At 43.0% G+C, this 26,770-nt stretch overlaps 1 protein-coding gene across 5 annotated transcripts in view; it reads right to left on the reverse strand.

Moving 5' to 3' along the window:
• The window catches only part of exoc6b.L (exocyst complex component 6B L homeolog), a 158,435-nt gene that overhangs the window by 93,298 nt on the left and 38,367 nt on the right, over nucleotides 1-26,770 (reverse strand). For all 5 annotated transcript variants that reach the window (XM_041587002.1, XM_041586988.1, XM_041586987.1 and 2 more), the window contains exons 7-8: nucleotides 6,179-6,340; nucleotides 5,885-5,953 (exon numbers count right to left, since the gene is read on the reverse strand). In XM_041587002.1, coding sequence (XP_041442936.1) covers nucleotides 5,885-5,953; nucleotides 6,179-6,340 — 231 coding nt within the window. The remainder of the gene's footprint in view (nucleotides 1-5,884; nucleotides 5,954-6,178; nucleotides 6,341-26,770) is intronic.

Consider the following 26,770-nt stretch of genomic DNA (forward strand, 5'->3'; position numbering starts at 1 on the left):
TTCTCCTCTCAGAGAATGAAGATTCTATGTTGGTAATAGAGAGAGACAATTATAATAAATCCTAGGTAAGTAATGTGAATTGTAACAATAGGCTACACAGCAGCTCATGAGAAGTGACATCAAGTTGAGCTCCTTGTCCAAGCAGAACATGCCACGGGGCATTCATACTGTATAACGGCATATGGAGACTGGCTAATAGGGGATAGAGCATAAAGGAGGCAAGAAGGGCAAAGAGATCAAGAAGAGTTTAGGGCAAAGATGAGAAAGGAGAAGGGAAGAAGCAGAGAGTGCCTGCAAATGCAGGAAGGAGTGGAGAGAAGACCAAAAGGACAAAGAGATGGAGTAAAAGGACAAAGAGATGGAGTAAAAGGACAAAGAGATGGAGTAAAAGGACAAAGAGATGGAGTAAAAGGACAAAGAGATGGAGTAAGAAGGAGGAGAGGGCACAGAAATAGTGGTGGGAGCAGGAAGGAGGCAGAGAATGCCAATAAGGTATGTGTTCCATCCGGGTCATGTCTCACCCCTCTACGTACAGAGTAATCCTAATGGTGTGTGACATGATCAGCCCAATATCGGCCGCCTCAATGTGGGCATTTTGGCCAAACAAGCCAATCTTTAGATGTGTGTTTTTCGGAAGGGTTTTGTTACAGTGAGAGCTGTGAAGATGTGGAATTGTCTCCCTGAATCAGTGGTACAGGCTGATACATTAGATAGGTACAAGGAAGGGTCGGATGCTTTATTCACCAGTAGCTCCTCCCAGTAGACAGGAGGGAGCCAATGAGATTAGAGGAGGGAAAGGGGTGTTACAGGGGGAGCTGGGAAGTGAATCAGTGGTACAGGCTGATACATTAGATAGGTATAAGAAGGGGTTGGATGGTGTTTAGCAAGTGAGGGAATACAGGGATATGGGAGATAGCTCATAGTACAAGTTGATCAGGGACTGGTCCCATTGCCATTTTGGAGTCAGGAAGGAATTTTTCCCCCTCTGAGGCAAATTGGAGAGGCTTCAAATGGGTTGTTTTGCCTTCCTCTGGATCAACTGTCAGTTAGGCAGGTTATATATAGACTTAAGGTTGAACTTGATGGACGTGTATCTTTCTTCTAACTAACTAACTGTGTTACTATGTGTCCAGCTTAACCAAGTGATGTGCTAGAGAGGGAACGTTGATGGTGGGAGTGCTGCTACTGGAGGTGCGGAGAAATTCACTGATCACAAGCAGCATCTTGGACAGCAGCCCCACATATATCACGCGTCTCACATATATCACGCGTCTCACATATATCACGCGTCTCACATATATCACGCGTCTCACATATATCACGCGTATGACATATATCACGCGTATCACATATATCACATGTATCACATATATCACACGTATCACATATATCACATATATTACATGTCTCACATATATTACACGTCTCACATAAATCACACGTATCACATATATCACACGTATCACATATATCACACGTATCACATTTATCACATGTATCACATATATCACACGTCTCACATATATTACATGTCTCACATATATTACACGTCTCACATAAATCACACGTATCATATATATCACACGTATCACATATATCACACGTATCACATTTATCACATGTATCACATGTATCACATGTATCACACGTATCACATATATCACATGTATCACATGTATCACATGTATCACATGTATCACATGTATCACATGTATCACATATATCACACATATCACATATATCACATATATCACACGTATCACATATATCACACGTATCACATATATCACACGTATCACATTTATCACACGTATCACACGTATCACATTTATCACACGTATCACACGTATTACATATATCACACGTATCACATATATCACACGTATCACATATATCACACGTATCACATTTATCACACGTATCACATATATCACACGTATCACATTTATCACACGTATCACATATATCACACGTATCACATATATCACACGTATCACATATATCACACGTATTACATATATCACACGTATCACAAGGACATTGGTGTTTGCAAGTATAACTGGAGAGCTGGTCACTGGGCAAGGGTTATTATTCCCCGGGCTGGCCAGACCCCTGACCATGGAATATATTCGAGACAAGAAGGTGTATAGCCATGTGGATGAGGTCAGCTGAGGACAGGCTTTAGGAAGAAGTGCCAATTCCCCCCAAAATACCTAAATCACAGTGGGCAATGGTGAAACTCATGGCTATTACTAGGAAACTCTGTGGCCCCAATTTCAGCGAGCGTCGCCCATTAACCTAAGCCTGACCCTCTCGGTCACTCTCTGTTCCCCTCACTAACCTTCCTGAGAGAGTTCAGCGCTTCCTGGAGAAGTCTGGGCGGCCGAGTGATAAGCGGCATATTCACAGGTGCCCAAGATTGCCGGAGTGTGACCGGCCGCTGACCCCCTCTGTACAATAAGTGAACTGCTGTCCCGCTGATAAGCTCACCAGATCTGCGCCTCTCATATCTTTCCTCGGGGAACGCACTAGCGTATCGCTCATAAAGCCCAAGGTGAACGCGGGGTCGGTTTCGTGGTGGTGGGGGGGGGGATGCAAAGAATAATAAATATTGCTGTGTTTATGCAAAGAGGGGCCTTTTTATCCACAAGCTAAGAGTTCAAATGACAACACTGGGAAGCAGCCTCTATACAGATCATTAGGAGTATTATGGGCTGGGATAGTGGGGGGCTATGAGGCTTCCTATACAAAACAAAGGAGACCATTTCCTTTAGTTGCCAAACAGGATCTGACCCATCGCTCAGCACTTGCCTTATCTGAGGGTCACAAGGGGGTCTGCACAGAAACCCACCAGACAACAAGGAATCAAAGCACGGGGGCACCTCCTTGTAACATTCCTGGGGTGCAACACAAACAGCAAACACATACACGCCAGCCAGCACTACAATACTACTATACCCCCTGCAATACTACTATACACACTGCAATACTACTATACCCCCTGCAATACTACTATACACACCCTGCATTACTACTATACACACTGCAATATTACTATACACACACTGCAATACTACTATACACACTGCAATATTACTATACACACTGCAATACTACTATACACACACTACAATACTACTATACCCCCTGCAATACTACTATACACACACTGCAATACTACTATACCCCCTGCAATACTACTATACCCCCTGCAATACTACTATACACACCCTGCATTACTACTATACACACACTGCAATACTACTATACACACTGCAATATTACTATACACACTGCAATACTACTATACACACACTGCAATACTACTATACACACACTGCAATACTACTATACACACTGCAATACTACTATACACACACTGCAATACTACTATACACACACTGCAATACTACTATACACACACTACAATACTACTATACCCCCTGCAATACTACTATACCCCCTGCAATACTACTATACACACACTGCAATACTACTATACACACACTGCAATACTACTTTACACACTGCAATACTACTATACACACTGCAATACTACTATACACACTGCATTACTACTATACACACAATGCGATACTACTATACACACTGCGATACTACTATACACACAATGCGATACTACTATACACACTGCAATACTACTATACACACAGCAATACTACTATACACAGCATAAGGCACAATGAACAGATTCCATGCTTCCCATTCTCTCTTAATGTAAACAATTACTTGCACTCACCGCAGAAACAGGATTTCTACTCTGCAAATCTGACCTGCCCCATTAGATCTTGGCCAGAGAAGAGTTAATCCATACAGTTCACTTGCCTGGTACTGTACATGGAGACAATGGGATTTTGTACAGTAGCCACAGAATATTGTACAGTAGCCACAGAATATTGTACAGTAGCCACAGAATACTGTACAGTAGCCACAGAATACTGTACAGTAGCCACAGAATACTGTACAGTAGCCACAGAATATTGGTGGCACAAGGCCAGGGATAATAGTGGTACAACAGAAAGAATAAAAACAACAGGGATACTGGTGATATGAGAAGGATAAGTGATTGGACAAGGCCAGGGGTACTGGGGGCACAACAGAAAGATTATAGGTGGTAGAACAGTGGGGATAGCAGTGGTACAGTTGGAGGAATACAGGTTGTACAATAGGAGGAATACAGGTTGTACAATAGGAGGAATACAGGTTGTACAATAGGAGGAATACAGGTTGTACAATAGGAGGAATACAGGTTGTACAATAGGAGGAATACAGGTTGTACAATAGGAGGAATACAGGTTGTACAATAGGAGGAATACAGGTTGTACAATAGGAGGAATACAGGTTGTACAATAGGAGGAATACAGGTTGTACAATAGCTTTCATGCCCCCGGCTATACAGGGCTCTAGACAGTTTTGCAAGAACGAAAATATTTGTAAGGGGATGAGGGGAGATGTCGGAGGCTGAGGAACACTCCCTGCAGAGAGTCGGCCCTGTCATTCCTGTGAAAGGACAACACCAAATACCTGTGGGGGGAGCAGGTAAACTCAGGGGTGTGTTGCTGACAAAGGCGTCTCCCAGAAGATAATGTGAAATGAATCATCTCAGGGTGGCACAATATCACCAAACACTGCATAGTAACATACTAATAGCCATGAGCATTATAATAGCCCCCCCCCCACTATATACACGTAGTAACTGCCAATTCCATTCAATGTCAATAACCTACTGTCCTTGTGCTCACTCACAGCTAAACTCCAAGTCTTGTGTTCTAGGGGTGCCGGGTATAAGAACACCTTACATGCTCCCCCAACGGAAGGATGATTTTTGGGAAAGGAAGGTTGCACCACATCCTCATGCATTGGGACACACCTTGTATTTGCTATACCAGTTAGGGGGAGATTTGGGGTGAGTGCTTATTTGTACCCTGGGTACCCCTGGAACTATAGCAGGGTGACTGTTACCCCAATGTTTCTATATATATCTGTAACATTGTTATGAGCTAAGGGGGCCCAGTCTGAAAAACAGTTAGGGGGAGATTTGGGGTGAGTGCTTATTTGTGCCCTGGGTACCCCTGGAACTATAGCAGAGTGACTGTTACCCCAATGTTTCTATATATCTGTAACATTGTTATGAGCTAAGGGGGCCCAGTCTGAAAAACAGTTAGGGGGAGATTTGGGGTGAGTGCTTATTTGTGCCCTGGGTACCCCTGGAACTATAGCAGAGTGACTGTTACCCCAATGTTTCTATATATCTGTAACATTGTTATGAGCTAAGGGGGCCCAGTCTGAAGGTCAGTTAGGGGGAGATTTGGGGTGAGTGCTTATTTGTGCCCTGGGTACCCCTGGAACTATAGCAGGGTGACACCCCAATGTTTCTATATATCTGTAACCTTGTTATGAGCTAAGGGGGACCAGTCTGAAGGTCAGTTAGGGGGAGATTTGGGGTGAGTGCTTATTTGTACCCTGGGTACCCCTGGAACTATAGCAGGGTGACTGTTACCCCAATGTTTCTATATATCTATAACCTTGTTATGAGCTAAGGGGGCCCAGTCTGAAGGCCAGTTAGGGGGAGATTTGGGGTGAGTGTTTATTTGTACCCTGGGTACCCCTGGAACTATAGCAGGTGACACCCCAATGTTTCTATATATCTGTAACCTTGTTATGAGCTAACGTGGCCCGGATTGAAGACAAGTTAGGGGGAGATTTGGGGTGAGTGTTTATTTGTGCCCTGTTTGTTACCCACAGTGTTTGTATAATTGTGTAGATGAGGAATACTCTGTATAACAATTCACCACGACTGTCTGCTCAAGTATATAATATCATTGTATATAGAGAAGGAAGGCAGGGGATCTTATCTACTCACCAGTACAGTGTAGATGTGCAAACAGCGATATACTGGAGAGAAATCAACCAAATCCTGTGTCCCGGGGGTCTGCCAGGAGAAGAAAAAAAGCAGAGAGCTGTAAAGTCAGACTAATGAGAGAGCAAGTGTCTCAGGGAATGTAAAGAGGGGAGAGCGATGGACAAATGAAAACAACACAAAGTGATAAAATATAAAAGACAATAAATAATATGAAAGTTAAAATCATCTAAATATTATTGTGTTTTTTAACACTTCGCTGGGGAGCCAATTGGAACTATATACCAGTGATATTACCTCTTCCTCTTCTTCATCTTCCACATCCAGAATGCCAGAATCCTGCTCAGACATAGGGCTGGTGCCATTCACCTCAGGACTTGGGCATTTAGTGTGTGTCCTGGCGAGGCCTCCCTTGCCCTGTACAGACTGAATGTTGTCCAGACTTCTCTGCTGCTGAGCCTGACAAACAGAAACCATGTTGTTAGAGAAGATATTCACAGCATTCTGTCCCAGTGGCTGCACAGATCCTATCTGATCCCCATTGTAAGCAGCAGTCCTGTCCTGCTTTATGGCAGCTGAGATTCTAGCTATCTGTATAACAGAACATTCTGTCCCAGTGGCTGCACAGATCCTATCTGATCCCCATTGGAAGCAGCAGTCCTGTCCTGCTTTATGGCAGCTGAGATTCTAGCTATCTGTATAACAGAACATTCTGTCCCAGTGGCTGCACAGATCCTATCTGATCCCCATTGTAAGCAGCAGTCCTGTCCTGCTTTATGGCAGCTAAGATTCTAGCTATCTGTATAACAGAACATTCTGTCCCAGTGGCTGCACAGATCCTATCTGATCCCCATTGTAAGCAGCAGTCCTGTCCTGCTTTATGGCAGCTGAGATTCTAGCTATCTGTATAACAGAACATTCTGTCCCAGTGGCTGCACAGATCCTATCTGATCCCCATTGTAAGCAGCAGTCCTGTCCTGCTTTATGGCAGCTAAGATTCTAGCTATCTGTATAACAGAACATTCTGTCCCAGTGGCTGCACAGATCCTATCTGATCCCCATTGTAAGCAGCAGTCCTGTCCTGCTTTATGGCAGCTGAGATTCTAGCTATCTGTATAACAGAACATTCTGTCCCAGTGGCTGCACAGATCCTATCTGATCCCCATTGTAAGCAGCAGTCCTGTCCTGCTTTATGGCAGCTGAGATTCTAGCTATCTGTATAACAGAACATTCTGTCCCAGTGGCTGCACAGATCCTATCTGATCCCCATTGTAAGCAGCAGTCCTGTCCTGCTTTATGGCAGCTGAGATTCTAGCTATCTGTATAACAGAACATTCTGTCCCAGTGGCTGCACAGATCTTATCTGATCCCCATTGTAAGCAGCAGTCCTGTCCTGCTTTATGGCAGCTGAGATTCTAGCTATTTTCTATAGCTTTTAAATATTCCACACCTTTTTTTTTCCCCACATGTTGAAGGAGAGGATTAAATTAAAACTGTTTATATGAAACACACGAGAGACTAGACAGCCCTTTCCTAACAACCACTATTTAACACTGTTCCTGTGAATCCTGATTGGTCTGTAGGAAGGCTGCCATTTATTGCACTGATGCACAAGGTGCCACTAGCAGTAGCGCAGACACTTAGTTGTGAGGCACAATACAGGGATAAGTGATCCTGAGCAGGGCAGGGAATGTATAATATGTATTTATAAAGGTGGTTCATATCATGGTGCTGCTGGTTATGGATCATTGCTGCACAGACAGGTGACAGATTTCAGGCTCAGTGCAGATCCCATTTACTTTGAAAGGGAAAAAGAAAACAGCCTGACAAACGGACAGGTCGCTGGCCCATGTGAATAAGGGGATTAGCCAGTAGCCAGGGCTGAAGTGTGTGGAGAAGTGGCGGCACATGGAAACTGCCCCTCTGCAATCATCGGCTGAGCCAAAATAAACACGAGATATGAAAGTACTGGTAATCTTCTCACTGAGTCTAGAGCAGGGGGGACGACTTTACATGCACAAACCTCGAGACCCCATAACTCATCATCCCTTACTCACTACTGAACTGTCAGGAACAATCTCTAGCCAGCAGAGCTTACACATTCTCTAGCCCGCAGAGCTTACACATTCTCTAGCCAGCAGAGCTTACACATTCTCTAGCCAGCAGAGCTTACACATTCTCTAGCCAGCAGAGCTTACATATTCTCTAGCCAACAGAGCTTACATATTCTCTAGCCAACAGAGCTTACATATTCTCTAGCCAGCAGAGCTTACACATTCTCTAGCCAGCATAGTTAACACATTCACATTGTGCCTCCTGTCTGAGCATAGACAACAAGGAAACTCTCCCCAGGGATAATGTTACCCCTACCTGTATATTATTATTCTTATGTATATATCGCCTAGATTCAACCACACATTGACAGCGTATGTATTCCACTGAAATGAGAGCAATTCAGCAGGAACAGCCCCTAAGTTTGCTCATAGTCTGTACAGAGAGATCCCATAAAACTATGGCAGCATAGGTATTCCCTGTACTAAGCACAATTCAGCAGGAACAGCCCCCTAAGTTTGCTCATAGTCTGTACAGAGAGATCCCATAAAACTATGGCAGCATAGGTATTCCCTGTACTAAGCACAATTCAGCAGGAACAGCCCCCTAAGTTTGGTCATAGTCTGTACAGAGAGATCCCATAAAACTATGGCAGCATAGGTATTCCCTGTACTAAGCACAATTCAGCAGGAACAGCCCCCTAAGTTTGGTCATAGTCTGTACAGAGAGATCCCATAAAACTATGACAGCATAGGTATTCCCTGTACTAAGCACAATTCAGCAGGAACAGTCCCTAAGTTTGCTCATAGTCTGTACAGAGAGATCCCATAAAACTATGGCAGTATAGGTATTCCTCTGTACTAAGCACAATTCAGCAGGAACAGCCCCTAAGTTTGCTCATAGTCTGTACAGAGAGATCCCATAAAACTATGGCAGCATAGGTATTCCCTGTACTAAGCACAATTCAGCAGGAACAGCCCCCTAAGTTTGGTCATAGTCTGTACAGAGAGATCCCATAAAACTATGACAGCATAGGTATTCCCTGTACTAAGCACAATTCAGCAGGAACAGTCCCTAAGTTTGCTCATAGTCTGTACAGAGAGATCCCATAAAACTATGGCAGTATAGGTATTCCTCTGTACTAAGCACAATTCAGCAGGAACAGCCCCTAAGTTTGCTCATAGTCTGTACAGAGAGATCCCATAAAACTATGGCAGCATAGGTATTCCCTGTACTAAGCACAATTCAGCAGGAACAGCCCCCTAAGTTTGGTCATAGTCTGTACAGAGAGATCCCATAAAACTATGACAGCATAGGTATTCCCTGTACTAAGCACAATTCAGCAGGAACAGTCCCTAAGTTTGCTCATAGTCTGTACAGAGAGATCCCATAAAACTATGGCAGTATAGGTATTCCCTGTACTAATCACAATTCAGCAGGAACAGTCCCTAAGTTTGCTCATAGTCTGTACAGAGAGATCCCATAAAACTATGACAGCATAGGTAGGTATTCCCTGTACTAAGCACAATTTAGCAGGAACAGTCCCTAAGTTTGCTCATAGTCTGTACAGAGAGATCCCATAAAACTATGCCAGCATAGGTATTCCCTGTACTAAGCACAATTCAGCAGGAACAGTCCCCTAAGTTTGCTCATAGTCTGTACAGAGAGATCCTATCCAAGGGGCACAAAGTGACTGCTCGGTGCAGAGGCAACAGGTGAAGAGAAAGGAACATGGGTGCTGTTAGTGCCCCCCCCCCAAGCACCAGGAGACAAGCAGGGAATGTGTGAGGTCCAATGGTGCGTTGGCTGAGAGCAATTACAGAAGTCAATAGTCAGACACGCAGCCCTCAAACAAGAGGGAAAGCACAGAGGGGCCCCTGTACAACACTGAGCACATTGCTTTCTGCTAATGGGTGTAACCCTCTCCCTGCCGATGAATCCCAGTATATACACAGCTCACTATCTATTAATATCATATGTGTGTATGTGCTCAGCTGAGAGAGGCACAACCAGGTTGTAACTTATATTTATGGGTAAATGAGAGGAAAGGACACAGACTGTTACTATAACTATGTTACTATAAGCCGAAAAGTTGCCCAACAGTATAATCATATTCTCACTTTACCTTAGAGTTCCCTTTATAACTCAGCCTTATGTCTTTATATGGTCACAGAACCCCTCAGTGACTTCTAATATCCTTATCATTTACAGTAGGGGGTACATTATCCCTTATAATACATGAGTGATACTCACAGTTCCCTGTATAACTCAGCCTGCAGCCTTGTGTCTTTATATGGTCACAGAACAACCCCTCAGTGACTTCTAATATCCTTATCATTTACAGTAGGGGGTACATTATCCCTTATAATACATGAGTGATACTCAGAGTTCCCGGTATAACTCAGCCTGCAGCCTTGTGCCTTTATATGGTCACAGAACAACCCCTCAGTGACTTCTAATATCCTTATCATTTACAGTAGGGGGTACATTATCCCTTATAATACATGAGTGATACTGAGAGTTCCCTGTATAACTCAGCCTGCAGCCTTGTGCCTTTATATGGTCACAGAACAACCCCTCAGTGACTTCTAATATCCTTATCATTTACAGTAGGGGGTACATTATCTCTTATAATACATGAGTGATACTCAGAGTTCCCTGTATAACTCAGCCTGCAGCCTTGTGTCTTTATATGGTCACAGAACAACCCCTCAGTGACTTCTAATATCCTTATAATTTACAGTAGGGGGTACATTATCCCTTATAATACATGAGTGATACTCAGAGTTCCCTGTATAACTCAGCCTGCAGCCTTGTGCCTTTATATGGTCACAGAACAACCCCTCAGTGACTTCTAATATCCTTATCATTTACAGTAGGGGGTACATTATCCCTTATAATACATGAGTGATACTCAGAGTTCCCTGTATAACTCAGCCTGCAGCCTTGTGCCTTTATATGGTCACAGAACAACCCCTCAGTGACTTCTAATATCCTTATAATTTACAGTAGGGGGGTACATTATCCCTTATAATACATGAGTGATACTCAGAGTTCCCTGTATAACTCAGCCTGCAGCCTTGTGTCTTTATATGGTCACAGAACAACCCATCAGTGACTTCTAATATCCTTATCATTTACAGTAGGGGGTACATTATCCCTTATAATAAATGAGTGATACTCAGAGTTCCCTGTATAACTCAGCCTGCAGCCTTGTGTCTTTATATGGTCACAGAACAACCCCTCAGTGACTTCTAATATCCTTATCATTTACAGTAGGGGGTACATTATCCCTTATAATACACAAGTGATACTCAGAGTTCCCTGTATAACTCAGCCTGCAGACTTGTGTCTTTATATGGTCACAGAACAACCCCTCAGTGACTTCTAATATCCTTATCATTTACAGTAGGGGGTACATTATCCCTTATAATACATGAGTGATACTCAGAGTTCCCTGTATTACTCAGCCTGCAGCCTTGTGCCTTTATATGGTCACAGAACAACCCCTCAGTGACTTCTAATATCCTTATCATTTACAGTAGGGGGTACATTATCCCTTATAATACATGAGTGATACTCAGAGCTCCCTGTATAACTCAGCCTGCAGCCTTGTGCCTTTATATGGTCACAGAACAACCCCTCAGTGACTTCTAATATCCTTATCATTTACAGTAGGGGGTACATTATCCCTTATAATACATGAGTGATACTCAGAGTTCCCTGTATAACTCAGCCTGCAGCCTTGTGCCTTTATATGGTCACAGAACAACCCCTCAGTGACTTCTAATATCCTTATCATTTACAGTAGGGGGTACATTATCCCTTATAATACATGAGTGATACTCAGAGTTCCCTGTATAACAAGTGAGCCTTATTAAAAGTGTACAGTGAAAGTGAGTTTGGGGGTTGGGTATACAAGGGCTGATATAGTATAATGAGGGAAGGGCTGGCTAGTATGTTGGCTACAGAATAGAAGGTTGGTGAGTGAGGTTTCAGTTAGAGTGAAATGGCATTTGGGGAGTCAGAATTAGTAAAGGCTCCATATTTGTTGCCAGTTAGAAATTGAGGCTGAGTGCAGGCAGAACCCTCAGTAACTGCCAACAGATGGGAAGAGGATGGTGAGGATGAAGGGACATATATGAGTGTGTGCTCATGTTAATCAGAGGGTTCCTGAGCAGTGTCCCACAACCTACACTCATATTTGTACTCAATTTGGTCCTGATCCAACCCATTATGGATTTATTACGACTCCTGACCCGTGAAACCTCATGATAAAGCCAGAAGTTCGGACGTCCCCCTAAATACAAGCGGCAGATGGATTGCAACTGCCGGCTCTGTAGTCTGATGGCTAAGCCAAGGTGTAGGGGATTGCAGGGAATCTCCTATATCAAACAATCTACAGGGCTCATTTACTGCACAGAATCTCCCTGCAGGTCTCACGTACTGTGAATAAAACCCCCACAGGTGCTGATGACAGAAGAGCATGCACTCTAACTGCCCTGGAGTTGCCGTGGCCTTGGCTCTCCGTCATTCTGACATCTCACAACAAACGAAGTGGCGGCTCTGCAGAGAACAAGGCAAGGCTGCCCCCAACAGGCCCCGTCTGGTATTACAAGCACATGGATTACTCACACAATTTAGCAACATTCTATGCACAATAAACTAAACTGTCGTATAGTGTAGGGAAACCATATGGCAACTCCCATCCAGATATAAAATGACAAAGATGAAATGCCCTACTGTGTATTAAAAAGAAAGATCCCATATAATAAATAATGGGCATGTGCTTCTCTAGCTGGCGGAGGAGATCCCCCATGGGCAGCGGCAGTTGTAAATAGGGAGTATAATCTGCTACTGATCAGATGCTAATCTGCTACACAGGAGTCCCATTATGGATACAAATGCTTTGAACTCTAACCTTCGCTCCAGGCTCCTATTTCTCTTTCCTGCACTCGCTGCTGCTGAGATAAAAAACGGTCAAGCAGCTCCCCCTAGAGGCCTGCCAGGAAAGTGCAAACTAAAAGAGGCCTGAGAGAAGAACTACGCTGGGTATAGGGAGTGGGATCAGGATGTAATGGAACTCAGCGGAAGTCTTTATAAGAGAGGGCAGGAAGGCATTTGGCCAGGGACCCAACCTGAGAGGGGCAAACCTGCCCAACCAAAGTCACCAGTGAAAAAATGAAATACATATTATGATGTAACAGTTGTATTACATCCTGTGCAACAGCATTATTATTATTACAGTATAACACTGCTGACCCTGCCAACCAGACACTGTGAGTGAAACAAAAGGAAAATTGCAAGTTGATCATATTACCTTTTATATATTAGCACTGCCTGCTCATGCTGGCTTACACTTGCCTATACTTGTGCTGCCTGCTCACTCCCGCTGGACTATACTTGTGCTGCCTGCTCACTCCCGTTGGGACTATACTTGTGCTACCTGCTCACTCCCGCTGGACTATACTTGTGCTGCCTGCTCACTCCCGTTGGGACTATACTTGTGCTACCTGCTCACTCCCGCTGGACTATACTTGTGCTGCCTGCTCACTCCCGCTGAACTATAATTGTGCTGCCTGCTCACTCCCGCTGAATTATACTTGTGCTGCCTGCTCACTCCCGCTGGACTATAATTGTGCTGCCTGCTCACTCTCGCTGAACTATAATTGTGCTGCCTGCTCACTCCCGCTGAATTATACTTGTGCTGCCTGCTCACTCCCGCTGGACTATAATTGTGCTGCCTGCTCACTCTCGCTGAACTATAATTGTGCTGCCTGCTCACTCTCGCTGAACTATAATTGTGCTGCCTGCTCACTCCCGCTGAATTATACTTGTGCTGCCTGCTCACTCCCGCTGGACTATAATTGTGCTGCCTGCTCACTCCCGCTGAACTATAATTGTGCTGCCTGCTCACTCCCGCTGAATTATACTTGTGCTGCCTGCTCACTCCCGTTGGACTATACATGTGCTGCCTGCTCACTCCCGCTGGACTATAATTGTGCTGCCTGCTCACTCCCGCTGAATTATACTTGTGCTGCCTGCTTACTCCCTTTGGATTATACTTTTGCTGCCTGCTCACTCCCGCTGGACCATACATGTGCTGCCTGCTCACTCCCACTGGACTATACTTGTGCTGCCTGCTCACTCCCACTGGACTATACTTGTGCTGCCTGCTTACTCCCGTTGGACTATACTTGTGCTGACTGCTCACTTCCACTGGACTATGCTTGTTCTGCCTGCTCACTCCCGCTGAATTATACTTGTGCTGCCTGCTCACTCCCGCTGGACTATACTTGTGCTGCCTGCTCACTCCTGTTGGGACTATACTTGTGCTACCTGCTCACTCCCGCTGGACTATACTTGTGCTGCCTGCTCACTCCCGTTGGGACTATACTTGTGCTACCTGCTCACTCCCGCTGGACTATACTTGTGCTGCCTGCTCATATAATTGTGCTGCCTGCTCACTCCAGCTGAACTATAATTGTGCTGCCTGATCACTCCCGCTGAATTATACTTGTGCTGCCTGCTCACTCCCGCTGGACTATAATTGTGCTGCCTGCTCACTCCCGCTGAACTATAATTGTGCTGCCTGTTCACTCCCGCTGAATTATACTTGTGCTGCCTGCTCACTCCCGCTGGACTATAATTGTGCTGCCTGCTCACTCCCGCTGAACTATAATTGTGCTGCCTGCTCACTCCCGCTGAATTATAATTGTGCTGCCTGCTCACTCCCGTTGGACTACAATTGTGCTGCCTGCTCACTCCCGCTGAATTATACTTGTGCTGCCTGCTTACTCCCGTCGGATTATACTTTTGCTGCCTGCTCACTCCCGCTGGACCATACATGTGCTGCCTGCTCACTCCCACTGGACTATACTTGTGCTGCCTGCTCACTCCCACTGGACTATACTTGTGCTGCCTGCTTACGCCCGTTGGACTATACTTGTGCTGACTGCTCACTTCCACTGGACTATGCTTGTTCTGCCTGTTTTCTCCCATCGGACTACACTTGTGCTGCCTGTTTTCTCCCGCTGGAATACTCCTGAACTGGGGATTTCAGTTTACTAGTGCTATGGAAGTAGAGCAATATATAAAAGAGCCAATAAAAATCATTCACACATATTGTTCATTTAACTCCCATGGATACCGGCTGATATTTATGGCTAGAGTAGCCTAGATACACTGCTGTCTGGGATAATGACTCATTAAGGAACTATGGCTCACGTTCATTCTGACTGTAAGCTCTGTGCGGAGAAGCCCTATTTACCTTCTGTATTGATCAGTATTACATGTCATTTTTAGGTTTGGTGTATATACACTCTACATGTGACATGTTGGTGCTTTATAATCACATAATAATAATAATAATAATAATAATAATAATAAATGTTTTATTGCAAGACACAAGCATTAAGGTAAATATTGTCTAGATTCCACGGGCCCGGCCACCAAGCCATGCATCTGTTCTCTTGTTCCGGACTCATTTAAATCAGCTGATTATATATATTAAACAAGTTTTTAGCATTTTCATAAATATCCATGTGCCACATCAATAGGCGAGCCCCTCACAAAGAGTAATATGTGCCAGACAGTAATAAATGCACTCATTACTGGCCCCTTTTTATCCCTTTCCCCGGCGCGCTTTTTTGTGCACCCAAATTCAACCCGTCTCTGCCCTCCGGCGCACAAAATAATCATTTCAGATAATTAGGAACAGAAGCTGAACTAAACACGACGATGCCCTGCCAAAATATTCATGTGCTTAAACCTCTGTAGGTTTTAATTAAGCATCCGAATGGAGCGCCTTCTCATAGCCCCAATTTCCATTCCGCTTCATCTTTTCTTTTTGAATTTCTGGTTCAGGGCAGGAACATCGCTTTCTGATCACCCGCTCTTTGATTCTGGACACAACAAACCCAGAGTCTCATTATCTAAATACATTAATTAGCAATAATAGAAACATTCAACATGGGGAATAAGGGAACCCATCTCCGGTTATTCCAACAACAGATCCAGTCTGACCCAGTGTAAGGGACATCCAACAATACAGATATATATAGTGAATAAAGTTACCCCCTATTGTAAAATATAAGGATATTATAAGTCACCGGGGAGTTTCCTGACCATATTAAAGCATGAGGACGAAGGAAGAGTGTTTTTATACAGGTGTTATTATACAGGTCATGGAACTCCGAGGTGACTTCTAATATTCTCATATTTTCCAACAAGGGGGACATTATTTATTATAATACACAAATTTCAGTGAGTCATGTGACAGAAATGACATCAGAACTCACCGTTTATAACTGATGACGTCAGAACTCACCGTTTATAACGGATGACATCAGAACTCACTGTTTGTCAGGATATAGTTCACAAGATATTCATGGCTTTTGTGTATTATATAGTGAATAAAGTACCCCCTCTTATAAAATATAAGGATAATATAAGTTACTGAGGAGTTTCATGACCATATAAAAACACAAGGCCGAGTGTTTTTATACAGGTCATGGAACTCCAAGGTAACTTCTAATATCCTCATATTTTGCAATTGGGGGTACTTTATCCTATATAATAAAGTTGAAGTGTCTCTGCGTCCAGTCCCTGTGTCCGTGGGATTGCGCTACTGCGCATGTGCCCCGCGGACCGTCTCTGGCGAATTAGCGTCCAGTCCTTGTGACCGTGGGATTGCGCTACTGCGCATGGGCATGTTCTAGCGCCCGTTAATTTAACGGGCTTAATGTCTAGTTTATTATAATACACAAGTTTCAGTGAGTCATGTGACACAAGTTTTAGTGTAGTATCATGTGACAAAAATGACATCACTACTCACTGCTTATAACTGATGACATCACTAGTCATCGTTTATAAGGAAATAATTTACAAGATATTCATGGCTTTTGTGTATTGTAATAGGAATAATCAGATAACCCCAATACCGGCTATTTATATTAATACTGCCTGACCGCAGTTAGATTGTAAGCTCTGCGGAACAGAGGCCTGTATCTCTTAGCACATGATGTTTACTTTTTGTGATTGGATGTAGTTCCTCAGGGATCTATCAGCGTCTGACCTTGATGGACGGCGCAACGCTGGGCCCGACAAGGCCACATTATTCCTTCTGAGTGATGGGGGAAATTAAGAGGTTAATGTTCCATGTCTTCATTCAATTTTGTTTATTGGATCCGTAGTTATTTTGTTCCTGAATGGAAGAATGTGTTTGCAATTTAGCAAGAAGCGGGGCGTTTAATGTTTCCTATTAGGAATAGTCCCTCTAGGGGTCTTGGAAGCAAGAACACCAAGAAGGGTCACCGAGGCTTTGGGGGCCCCAGGACTGACACTCCCCTCCTCTCTGGATGGCAAGAGAAGCAAAAGATGTGGCTGTAAAGTATTCCAAGCATCCCCAGCAAGTGAAATTGGATGAAGAAAAAGAATGTGCGCTCCTGTATTGGCCAAAGCAGAACCAGATGCACCTCTGTAACAGCTCGTGAGAAGGGACAGGCTTTGGGTCAAATAGAGGAGAATGTCTCATCCGTGATCTCAATCCTCTCAGGTTCCAGTCCCTGTGTGGCCCTCGACCCTATGGTTATCACTAGACTGTTATATTTGCAGAATATTTTTACTAATACCGACCTTAATCCTTTGTATTATGTATCCATTAATGCTGAACTTACCCTTTAAAGGGGTTGTTCACCTTTAAATTAACTGTTAGTATGATGTAGAGAGGGATATTCTGAGACCATTGGTTTTTCATTTTTTATTATTTGTGGTTTTTGAGTTATTTAGCTTTTTATTCAGCAGTTTGCAGTTTCAGCCCTCTGTGCCAGGCTACTTGAGCCAGTTGGTCCGGAATCAGATGTCGGGGGGGCCGCAGGAGGATTGCAGAGCCCCGTATTCACCATTAACAAGAACGGTCTGGTCATTTCATGCGAAGCTTCGGCGCATTTCATGCAGGGCAGAGCTTTGTTTCCTGCAAGAACATCTTCCAGATGATGGGACTTTAAACGGGTCCCCATGCAACAACCCGCTCTTATTAATTCTCGTTACAGGGGATAACGGGAAGAAGTTTCCCTCTATGATAGCAAGTACGTCCAGGGCCCAGTCCTTCTGCTGTTGTGGGCTACAAATCCCAGCATCCTCAGCAAGACCCTGGGGTTCAACATCACTGTAGTAAAGCATTAGAATTAGATAATGGAGACCACAGCTTCTTCTCCATACCTGACAAAGATGGCGGATCTCGTTGGAAAGATAAAATGTACCATTGCCACAGCATTCCCAATGAACAATAACTACACGCCCACAACATTCCACATGTACCAAAACAGAGTGTCCTCTCTGCGACCCAGCCCAGTGACCTCCGTATTATCCGGCCATATATTGCAATGTATTGTATGTGCCCAGATATGTACTGGCCTCCGGCTACGGACGAGCAGAACCGGTATTACAGGAGAGTTAACCCTAGAGTGTCACGAAATGAATAGGGTGCATCTGTCTGTGTGGGAGGTGTAACATTGTACAGGGCGAGAAGCAGCCAATGAGTGGAGGGCAGACCTTGCTTGTGGGAAAAGTTTACTTAGAGGCCCATTTATCAAAGGTCGAACTTCGAATTCACGCGAGTTTTTTTAAAACTGTAATAAATTAGATTTTTCTTGAAATTCGATTGTGAGGTTATTTAAAAATTTGAATTCGACTAAACTGGAAAAGATTTTTTTTCTCTGAAAAAAAACTCGTTTGTCAGGAAGGTTAGTAACGTCTTTAAATTGGTCACTAGACCTCTACCATTGACTTATACATGAACTCGGCAGGTGGCGAATAATCGAATTTGAATTTTTAAAGGGGCAAGGTTTGATAAATCTCGAAATTCTAAATAAAATTCAAATTGAGTTTGGATTGTTCCCAATTTGAATTTGAGAGTTTTGACCATAAAAAAAAAAGTAAAAATTCAAATTTTCAATCGAACATTAATAAATCTGCCTGTCTGGTGTCTGAAGTCGGATCATACGGTGCAGCTGCTGGACACGCCACACATACCTGCCTCTGTGCAACAATTGGCCACAGTTTAATAGGCAGAGGAATGGTCGGCCCATAAAGCTCCAGTGTAAGGGAATGGGAGAGCAGGCGACTCCCTCAAAGACATTCCACGTATAAGTCCCCGCAGATGGTGTCCAGGATAGAATTGACTCAGGACCCCAGAGCCAGAAATGTAAATCGCTCAAATTAATGTAAAAGAAAAAACAATATATAAAATTAATATAAAAGAAAAAACAATATATAAAAATTTATATAAAAGAAAAAACAATATATAAAATTAATATAAAAGAAAAAACAATATATAAAATTAATATAAAAGAAAAAACAATATATAAAATTAATATATATGCCCCATTGAAGTTACCCATAGCAACCAATAAGGCGTGAGCTTTGATCAATCAGCTGCAGGTAGGATACGGAAATCAAATTTCTGATTGGTTGCTATGGGTAACTACACTAGGGCATATTTGCCGTGGGTTTGTGAAATGAGTCTCAGTAAGTCCAATGAAAAGGGTTAAACAGAAAGGAAGGAATGCTCTGCCATATACAGAGAGAGAGAGAATGGAATGTTCTGGACACATGATATCTTATAACCTCATATTGTACTAAAGGAAACAATATGGCAGCTCCTATATACATATATATACATATGTCCAGGGGCGCTCCACCAATGAGGCGAGTTGATCCAATTCGGCTCTTCTAGCGTCGTTCAGTGCTCCGACCCCCTCCTGCGCAGAAAATGTGAGCGCCGTGAGAAGGGGTCGGGGCAGCAACGGAAGGCCGCCTCTGGCGGCATAAAGGCGCGGATCGGCGCTGCATATGTCCCAGGCGAAACGTCAGTTTTTCACCTATAATAAAATACTTTTTTACACTTTAAGTCCTGAGAGTGTGGCTACTTGGACGAATATATATATATATATATACATACAAAGAGAAGGCATGTTCTGGGCACATACAGTGCACAAATATGCAGAACGGGAATGTGCTGGGGGCACAATAACATACAGTCTCATACCATATTAGGGATGCACCGAATCCAGGAATCGGTTCGGGATTCGGCCAGGAGTTTGCCTTTTTCAGCAGGATTCTGCCGAATCCTTCTGCCTGGCCGAACTGAATCCAAATTTGCATATGCAAATTAGGGGCAGGGAGGGAAATCGCTTGACTTTTCGTCACAAAACAAGGAAGTAAACATTTTTTCCCCTTTCCACCCATAATTTGCAAATTATGATTCCGTTCGTTATTCGGCCAAATCTCTCGTGAAGGAATCGGGGGTTCTGCAGAATTCAAAATAGTGGATTCGGTGCATCCCTATACCATATATATATATATATATATATATATATATATATATATATATATATATATATATATATATATATATATATATATATATATATATAAGCCCAATATGAAAGCACTCACAGCAGATTTCATCAGTGTATATAAAGATTTATTCACCGCTCACATCTACGCGTTTCAACCCTTAATGGGTCGTCATCAGGATCTGATATATATAATACTGTTGCTATTTGGTATAAGTCTAGTTTCCATTTTAGCAGAGAGATCCCATCACATAACTGATCTGTTATTTTGCCCGTAGATTTACAGTTCCAGCTAAGAAGCGGATATGTGAGATTGTTTCAGAATCAAGGAACTGTATAATAAATGATAATAATAATGATCCATTTGCGCCCCCTGCTGGCTCTCCTGTTATTAGTACACTCCGAAGAACTGCAGATCAATGTACAAACCAATTGAGAACCACAATGGACTCTCTATGCCTGTCCTAAGACTGTTCTGTGGGTTCTGACTTCAAGCCGGGCTGGGAGGCTCCAATATGATAAAGCAGAACACACACAAGCTGGGAATTTATAGACAAATGACAGTTGATATTGCTAAAATCCTGCTGAACAAGGAATGTGATCCACTCACAGATTCTCCTTCAATAAGTAAACCCATTCCTGCTTTTGGGATCAGAAGTTCAAATTGCGCAGCCTTGGGAAATGCAAAAACACAGGCAGAGGTCTTGTAACCCATGGCAACCATTACCCTTTAGTGGTTTAATGTAGGTAGAACAATGCAACTAAATACCCCATGGGCTTCTGCAGCAGCCATACTTTGCCCATGTTCTTTCGTTATACCTTTAATGATGGTTTCTAATCTCCATCAGGAGACGTAAAGGAAGTGAAAGGGAAGAGGAAAGGGAAGTGGAAAGGAAGAACGTGGTCCTGGCTAGTTTCCATATTAGCTTCACGAGACCAGACACTTTGGATCCTACATTAAAACACAGAACAAAAGACCAGGGGAGGTGTTGAAAGGAGCTGTCACAAAGCAGCAGATGATTCCCATACTCACCTTTCTTTGCATGGAGCACCCCGAGTATGGAGAGCGCATGTGTCCCCCCTCTGCTGTCTGGCAATGGTTTGCTCCGCGTCTCCTGGCATGTATTTTGTTTCGGAGGCCTTGCCAATTCACCCCCGAGCCCTCGGTTTTAATCAGTATCACATAAATTCTTAGCACATGCTTTGAAATCTGCACCAGACTGGAGAGTGCTGCCTCCAGGGAGGCTCTGTTTGAAAATACCATCCCCGGCCTCTGCTTGCTCATAATTATCTCTTCAACTTTGGCTGAACCACCAGACATGTCAACACCAGAGCCGCTGCCAACCGGGGGAAAAAGTCCCGGGGACATAAGACTGAAAGCCAGGGTTTAGCTACTTCCAAGGTGGCCTTCAAACTGCACGAGTGTTCACAATGGCATCTTCTTCTTAAATTCCCAACAGCGATAAGAGGGGATTTGGCAATTTATGGCAGTCTACTGTATTACACCGTTGTGTGGTCACTGGTGGGCCGAAATTGGTGTTTATTTTTTTTGTTTCCTTTAAATAGTAAACACTCGAGGAGATAGACAGCTGTCAGTCACACAGTCCCTTGGTCCTTAGAGGTCCTGCCATTAAGTTGGGTACACAATAAGTAGAAGTCACCAGAGAAGTGGGTCTTCACCTAAATTGGCCAAATTGTGATGAGTTGAAGGCACAATCAGATGGTAACGTGGGAGTTAGCTGACCCGTCGGCAGAGGAACATCTCAATGCACCAATGGGAAGGGTTGCTACTCTCTTTGCAATGATATTATTGGATGCCATCGATTCCCTATACAACCCACTGAGCAATAAGCCAAGAATAATGACCAGAATATCCATCCAGATGGATAAAACGTATCTTACAACTCTATTTCATGGGAGTTAAGCAGTGCAAGGATTATATTGTAGCTGGAGAAAGGGGTAATAAATGTGAATAACTATGTACAGGCTCCCAATCACCCAATTACTATTAGTGTTATAGGATTAGTGGTGGGACAGCCTGGTGATAGTGAATGTGTCATTTATAGGGCGCACACACACACATTATATCCTTATAATACACAAAAGCCATGAATATCCTGTAAATTATATCCTTACAAACGGTGAGTTCTGATGTCATCAGTTATAAACGGTGAGTTCTGATGTCATTTCTGTCACATGACTCACTGAAATTTGTGTATTATAATAAATAAAGTACCCCCAGTTGCAAAATATGAGGATATTAGAAGTTACCTTGGAGTTCCATGACCTGTTTAATAACACTCAGCCTTTGGCCTTGAGGTTTTATATGGGGAAACTCCTCAGTAACTTATAATATCCTTATATTTTATAAGAGGGGGTACTTTATTCACTATATAATACACAAAAGCCATGAATATCTTGTAAACTATATCCTTACAAACGGTGAGTTCTGATGTCATCAGTTATAAACGGTGAGTAGTGATGTAATTTCTGTCACATGACTCACTGAAACTTGTGTATTATAATAAATAAAGTACCCCCAGTTGCAAAATATGAGGATATTAGAAGTTGCCTTGGAGTTCCATGACCTGTATAAAAACACTCGGCCTTCGGACTCGTACTTTTATATGGTCATGAAACTCCTCGGTAACTTATAAAATACTTATATATAATAAGAGGGGGTACTTTATTCACTATATAAACGGTGAGTTCTGATGTCATTTCTGTCACATGACTCACTGAAACTTGTGTATTATAATAAATAAAGTACCCCCAGTTGCAAAATATGAGGATATTAGAAGTTGCCTCGGAGTTCCATGACCTGTTTAATAACACTCAGCATTTGGCCTTGAAGTTTTATATGGTCACGAAACTCCTCGGTAACTTATAACATCCTTATAATTTACAAGAGGGGGTACTTTATTCACTATATATATATATATATATATATATATATATATATATATATATATATATATATATATATATATATATATATATATATATATATAAATATATATATAAACCCACACACAAAGACAGGCAGAAGTGAGAGGCACAGAGTGAGAAAGAATAAAATGGCCGATATACACAGCAGACAAATGGCTTGCATGTGTGCCAGTGAGCAGTGTGAGTAGCCCCCCTCCTCGCCAGGGATAAGGGTGATTAAGTCTCACGGGGGGCGTTTGTAGCCACCAAGGTGCAGCTCCAGGGGCCAGTGAGTTAGTGAAGTAGTCGCAGTCTAAGTGACATTCTATAAAGATGTTCTGGGTCATTGAGAAGCAAGTATGCAGCATCTGGAGCCCATTGCACTCCCCCATCCACTCTCAAATGGTACGGCTTATTCTCACATTAGTGCAAATCACTGCTCTTGCACTCTAATCATGCACTCTCCCCTGTCACTTACACTAATAGCTGCTCAGCAGAGATCAATCTGCCCCTAATGGGAGAATATCAGCAGCAAGTCAAGAGTGCCAGCCACCCACGTTGCACCAGTACAGGTAATGGGATTCGTTATCATAAAATCCGTTATCCATAAAGCTCCGACTTACAGGAAGCCCGTCTCCCATAGACTCTATTTTATCAAAGAATTCTAATTTTTAAAAATAATTCCCCTTTTCTGTGTAATAATAAAACAGTAACCTGTACTCGATCCCAACTAAATCTGCCCATTCATACAGTTCGTCCAGGTCTCCAAACAGATCTCTCCAGCCAAATTGAGGTGGGCTGATCCGATTGTGGCCCCTAGGACCCAGCGATCAAATCACAGTGAGGAGAATATGGTCGGTTGGATGGAGGACCGTACCAATGAACTGATGGGGTCCTCATAGACATCTGCCAAACTTTTGGCCCGATATTGATAGGGAAGCCCGTCGGAGGGCCCCATTCACTGCCCAATAAGCTGCCAACTTAATCTGTCGCCATCTTATGTATGGGTACCTTAAAATATAATAAATACAATATTTTATATAATATAAAAACAGTCCTATTGGGTTTATTTAATGTTTAAATTATTTAAAGGGGTCGTTCACTTTTTCATTTACTTTCAGTATGATGTAGAGAGTGATATTCTGAGACAATTTGCAATTGGTTTTCATTATTTCTTATTATTTTCTTATTTTTGAGCTATTTGGCATTTTATTCAGGATCTGTTCAGTTTGACATTTCAGTAATCTGGTTGCTGGGGACCAAGTTACCCTAGCAACCATGCACTGATTTGAATAAGGGCCTTGAATATGAATAGAAGTCTGAACAGAAAGATGAATAATAAAAAGCAGCAATAACAAAAAATGTGTAGTCTTACAGAGTAGAGTCCTGCGCGGGTCCATTTTTTGGAATCCGTACACGACCCGTACCCGCAACCTGGATCCGCAACCCGCATTCTTACCCGCTTGGACCCGCAAGTACCTTATCTGCAACCGGGAACTGCGACCCGCAGACCATAAAGAATCAGGAAGTGCTATCATTGTAAACCCGAAGTGACATCATCGGAAGTAGACGTGAAACGAAAAAAGGAGTTAGATTCGATATTGAGAAGAGTTATGGCCCGAACCGCCACCCACAAACTTCTACCCGCAACCCACAAGGTATCGCAGGTTTTTGTGGGTAACCCGCGGGTACCTGACCCGCTGCAGGACTCTATTACAGAGCATTTGCTTTGTAGATGGCGTCAGTGACCCCCATTTGAAAGCTGGAAAGCATCAGAAGGCGGCGGCAAATAGTTAAAAAAATAAAAAATAAATAATGACAACCAATTGAAAATTTGCTTAGAATTGGCCATTCTATAACATATTAAAAGTTAACTTAGGTATGCGGATCCAAATTACAGAAAGATCCGTTATCCGGGAAACCCCAAGTCCCGAGCATTCTGGATAACAGGTCCCATACCTGTATAATATAGGAGAGCTCAAAGGTATCCCACTATTGCAGAATAAATACGATATGTATATGAGTCGCACAATGTCCCTGTGCAGCAAAAGAGGAATCTTTACAGGAATAAAAAAAATAATGTCATTTCTGCATATTCTTTCCAGCTGAGTCAGAGGAACCAGACAAGAAGACTTCAGCATGTTCAGTTGGCTTAGGCTATTCCTTGGGCTGTGTGACTAGAAATATGGCTGATCTATACACAACAAGTTCAGACTAGTCAATTACACGATTAACATAGATTTCCTAATGACTCCTTGTAGGTCTCCCATTGTGTTATAATTCCATTAATAAGAAACCAAATTCAGCAGGAACAGTCCCCTAAGTTTGCTCATAGTCTGTACAGAGAGATCCCATAAAACGATGGCAGCATAGGTATTCCCCTGTACTAAGCACAATTCAGCAGGAACAGTCCCTAAGTTTGCTCATAGTCTGTACGGAGAGATCCCATAAAACTATGGCAGCATAGGTATTCCCTGTACTAAGCACAATTCAGCAGGAACAGTCCCTAAGTTTGCTCATAGTCTGTACAGAGAGATCCCATAAAACTATGGCAGTATAGGTATTCCCTGTACTAAGCACAATTCAGCAGGAACAGCCCCTAAGTTTGCTCATAGTCTGTACAGAGAGATCCCATAAAACTATGGCAGTATAGGTATTCCCTGTACTAAGCACAATTCAGCAGGAACAGTCCCTAAGTTTGCTCATAGTCTGTACAGAGAGATCCCATAAAACTATGGCAGCATAGGTATTCTCCTGTACTAAGCACAATTCAGTAGGAACAGCCCCTAAGTTTGCTCATAGTCTGTACAGAGAGATCCCATAAAACTATGGCAGCATAGGTATTCCCTGTACTAAGCACAATTCAGCAGGAACAGTCCCTAAGTTTGCTCATAGTCTGTACAGAGAGATCCCATAAAACTATGGCAGTATAGGTATTCCCTGTACTAAGCACAATTCAGCAGGAACAGTCCCTAAGTTTGCTCATAGTCTATACAGAGAGATCCCATAAAACTATGGCAGCATAGGTATTCCCTGTACTAAGCACAATTCAGCAGGAACAGTCCCTAAGTTTGCTCATAGTCTGTACAGAGAGATCCCATAAAACTATGGCAGCATAGGTATTCCCTGTACTAAGCACAATTCAGCAGGAACAGTCCCTAAGTTTGCTCATAGTCTATACAGAGAGATCCCATAAAACTATGGCAGCATAGGTATTCCCTGTACTAAGCACAATTCAGCAGGAACAGTCCCTAAGTTTGCTCATAGTCTGTACAGAGAGATCCCATAAAACTATGGCAGCATAGGTATTCCCTTGTACTAAGCACAATTCAGCAGGAACAGTCCCTAAGTTTGCTCATAGTCTGTACAGAGAGATCCCATAAAACTATGGCAGCATAGGTATTCCCCTGTACTAAGCACAATTCAGCAGGAACAGTCCCTAAGTTTGCTCATAGTCTGTACAGAGAGATCCCATAAAACTATGGCAGTATCGGTATTCCCTGTACTAAGCACAATTCAGCAGGAACAGTCCCTAAGTTTGCTCATAGTC

This window comes from Xenopus laevis, chromosome 1L (assembly GCF_017654675.1).
Source record: "Xenopus laevis strain J_2021 chromosome 1L, Xenopus_laevis_v10.1, whole genome shotgun sequence".
NCBI lineage: Eukaryota > Metazoa > Chordata > Amphibia > Anura > Pipidae > Xenopus > Xenopus laevis.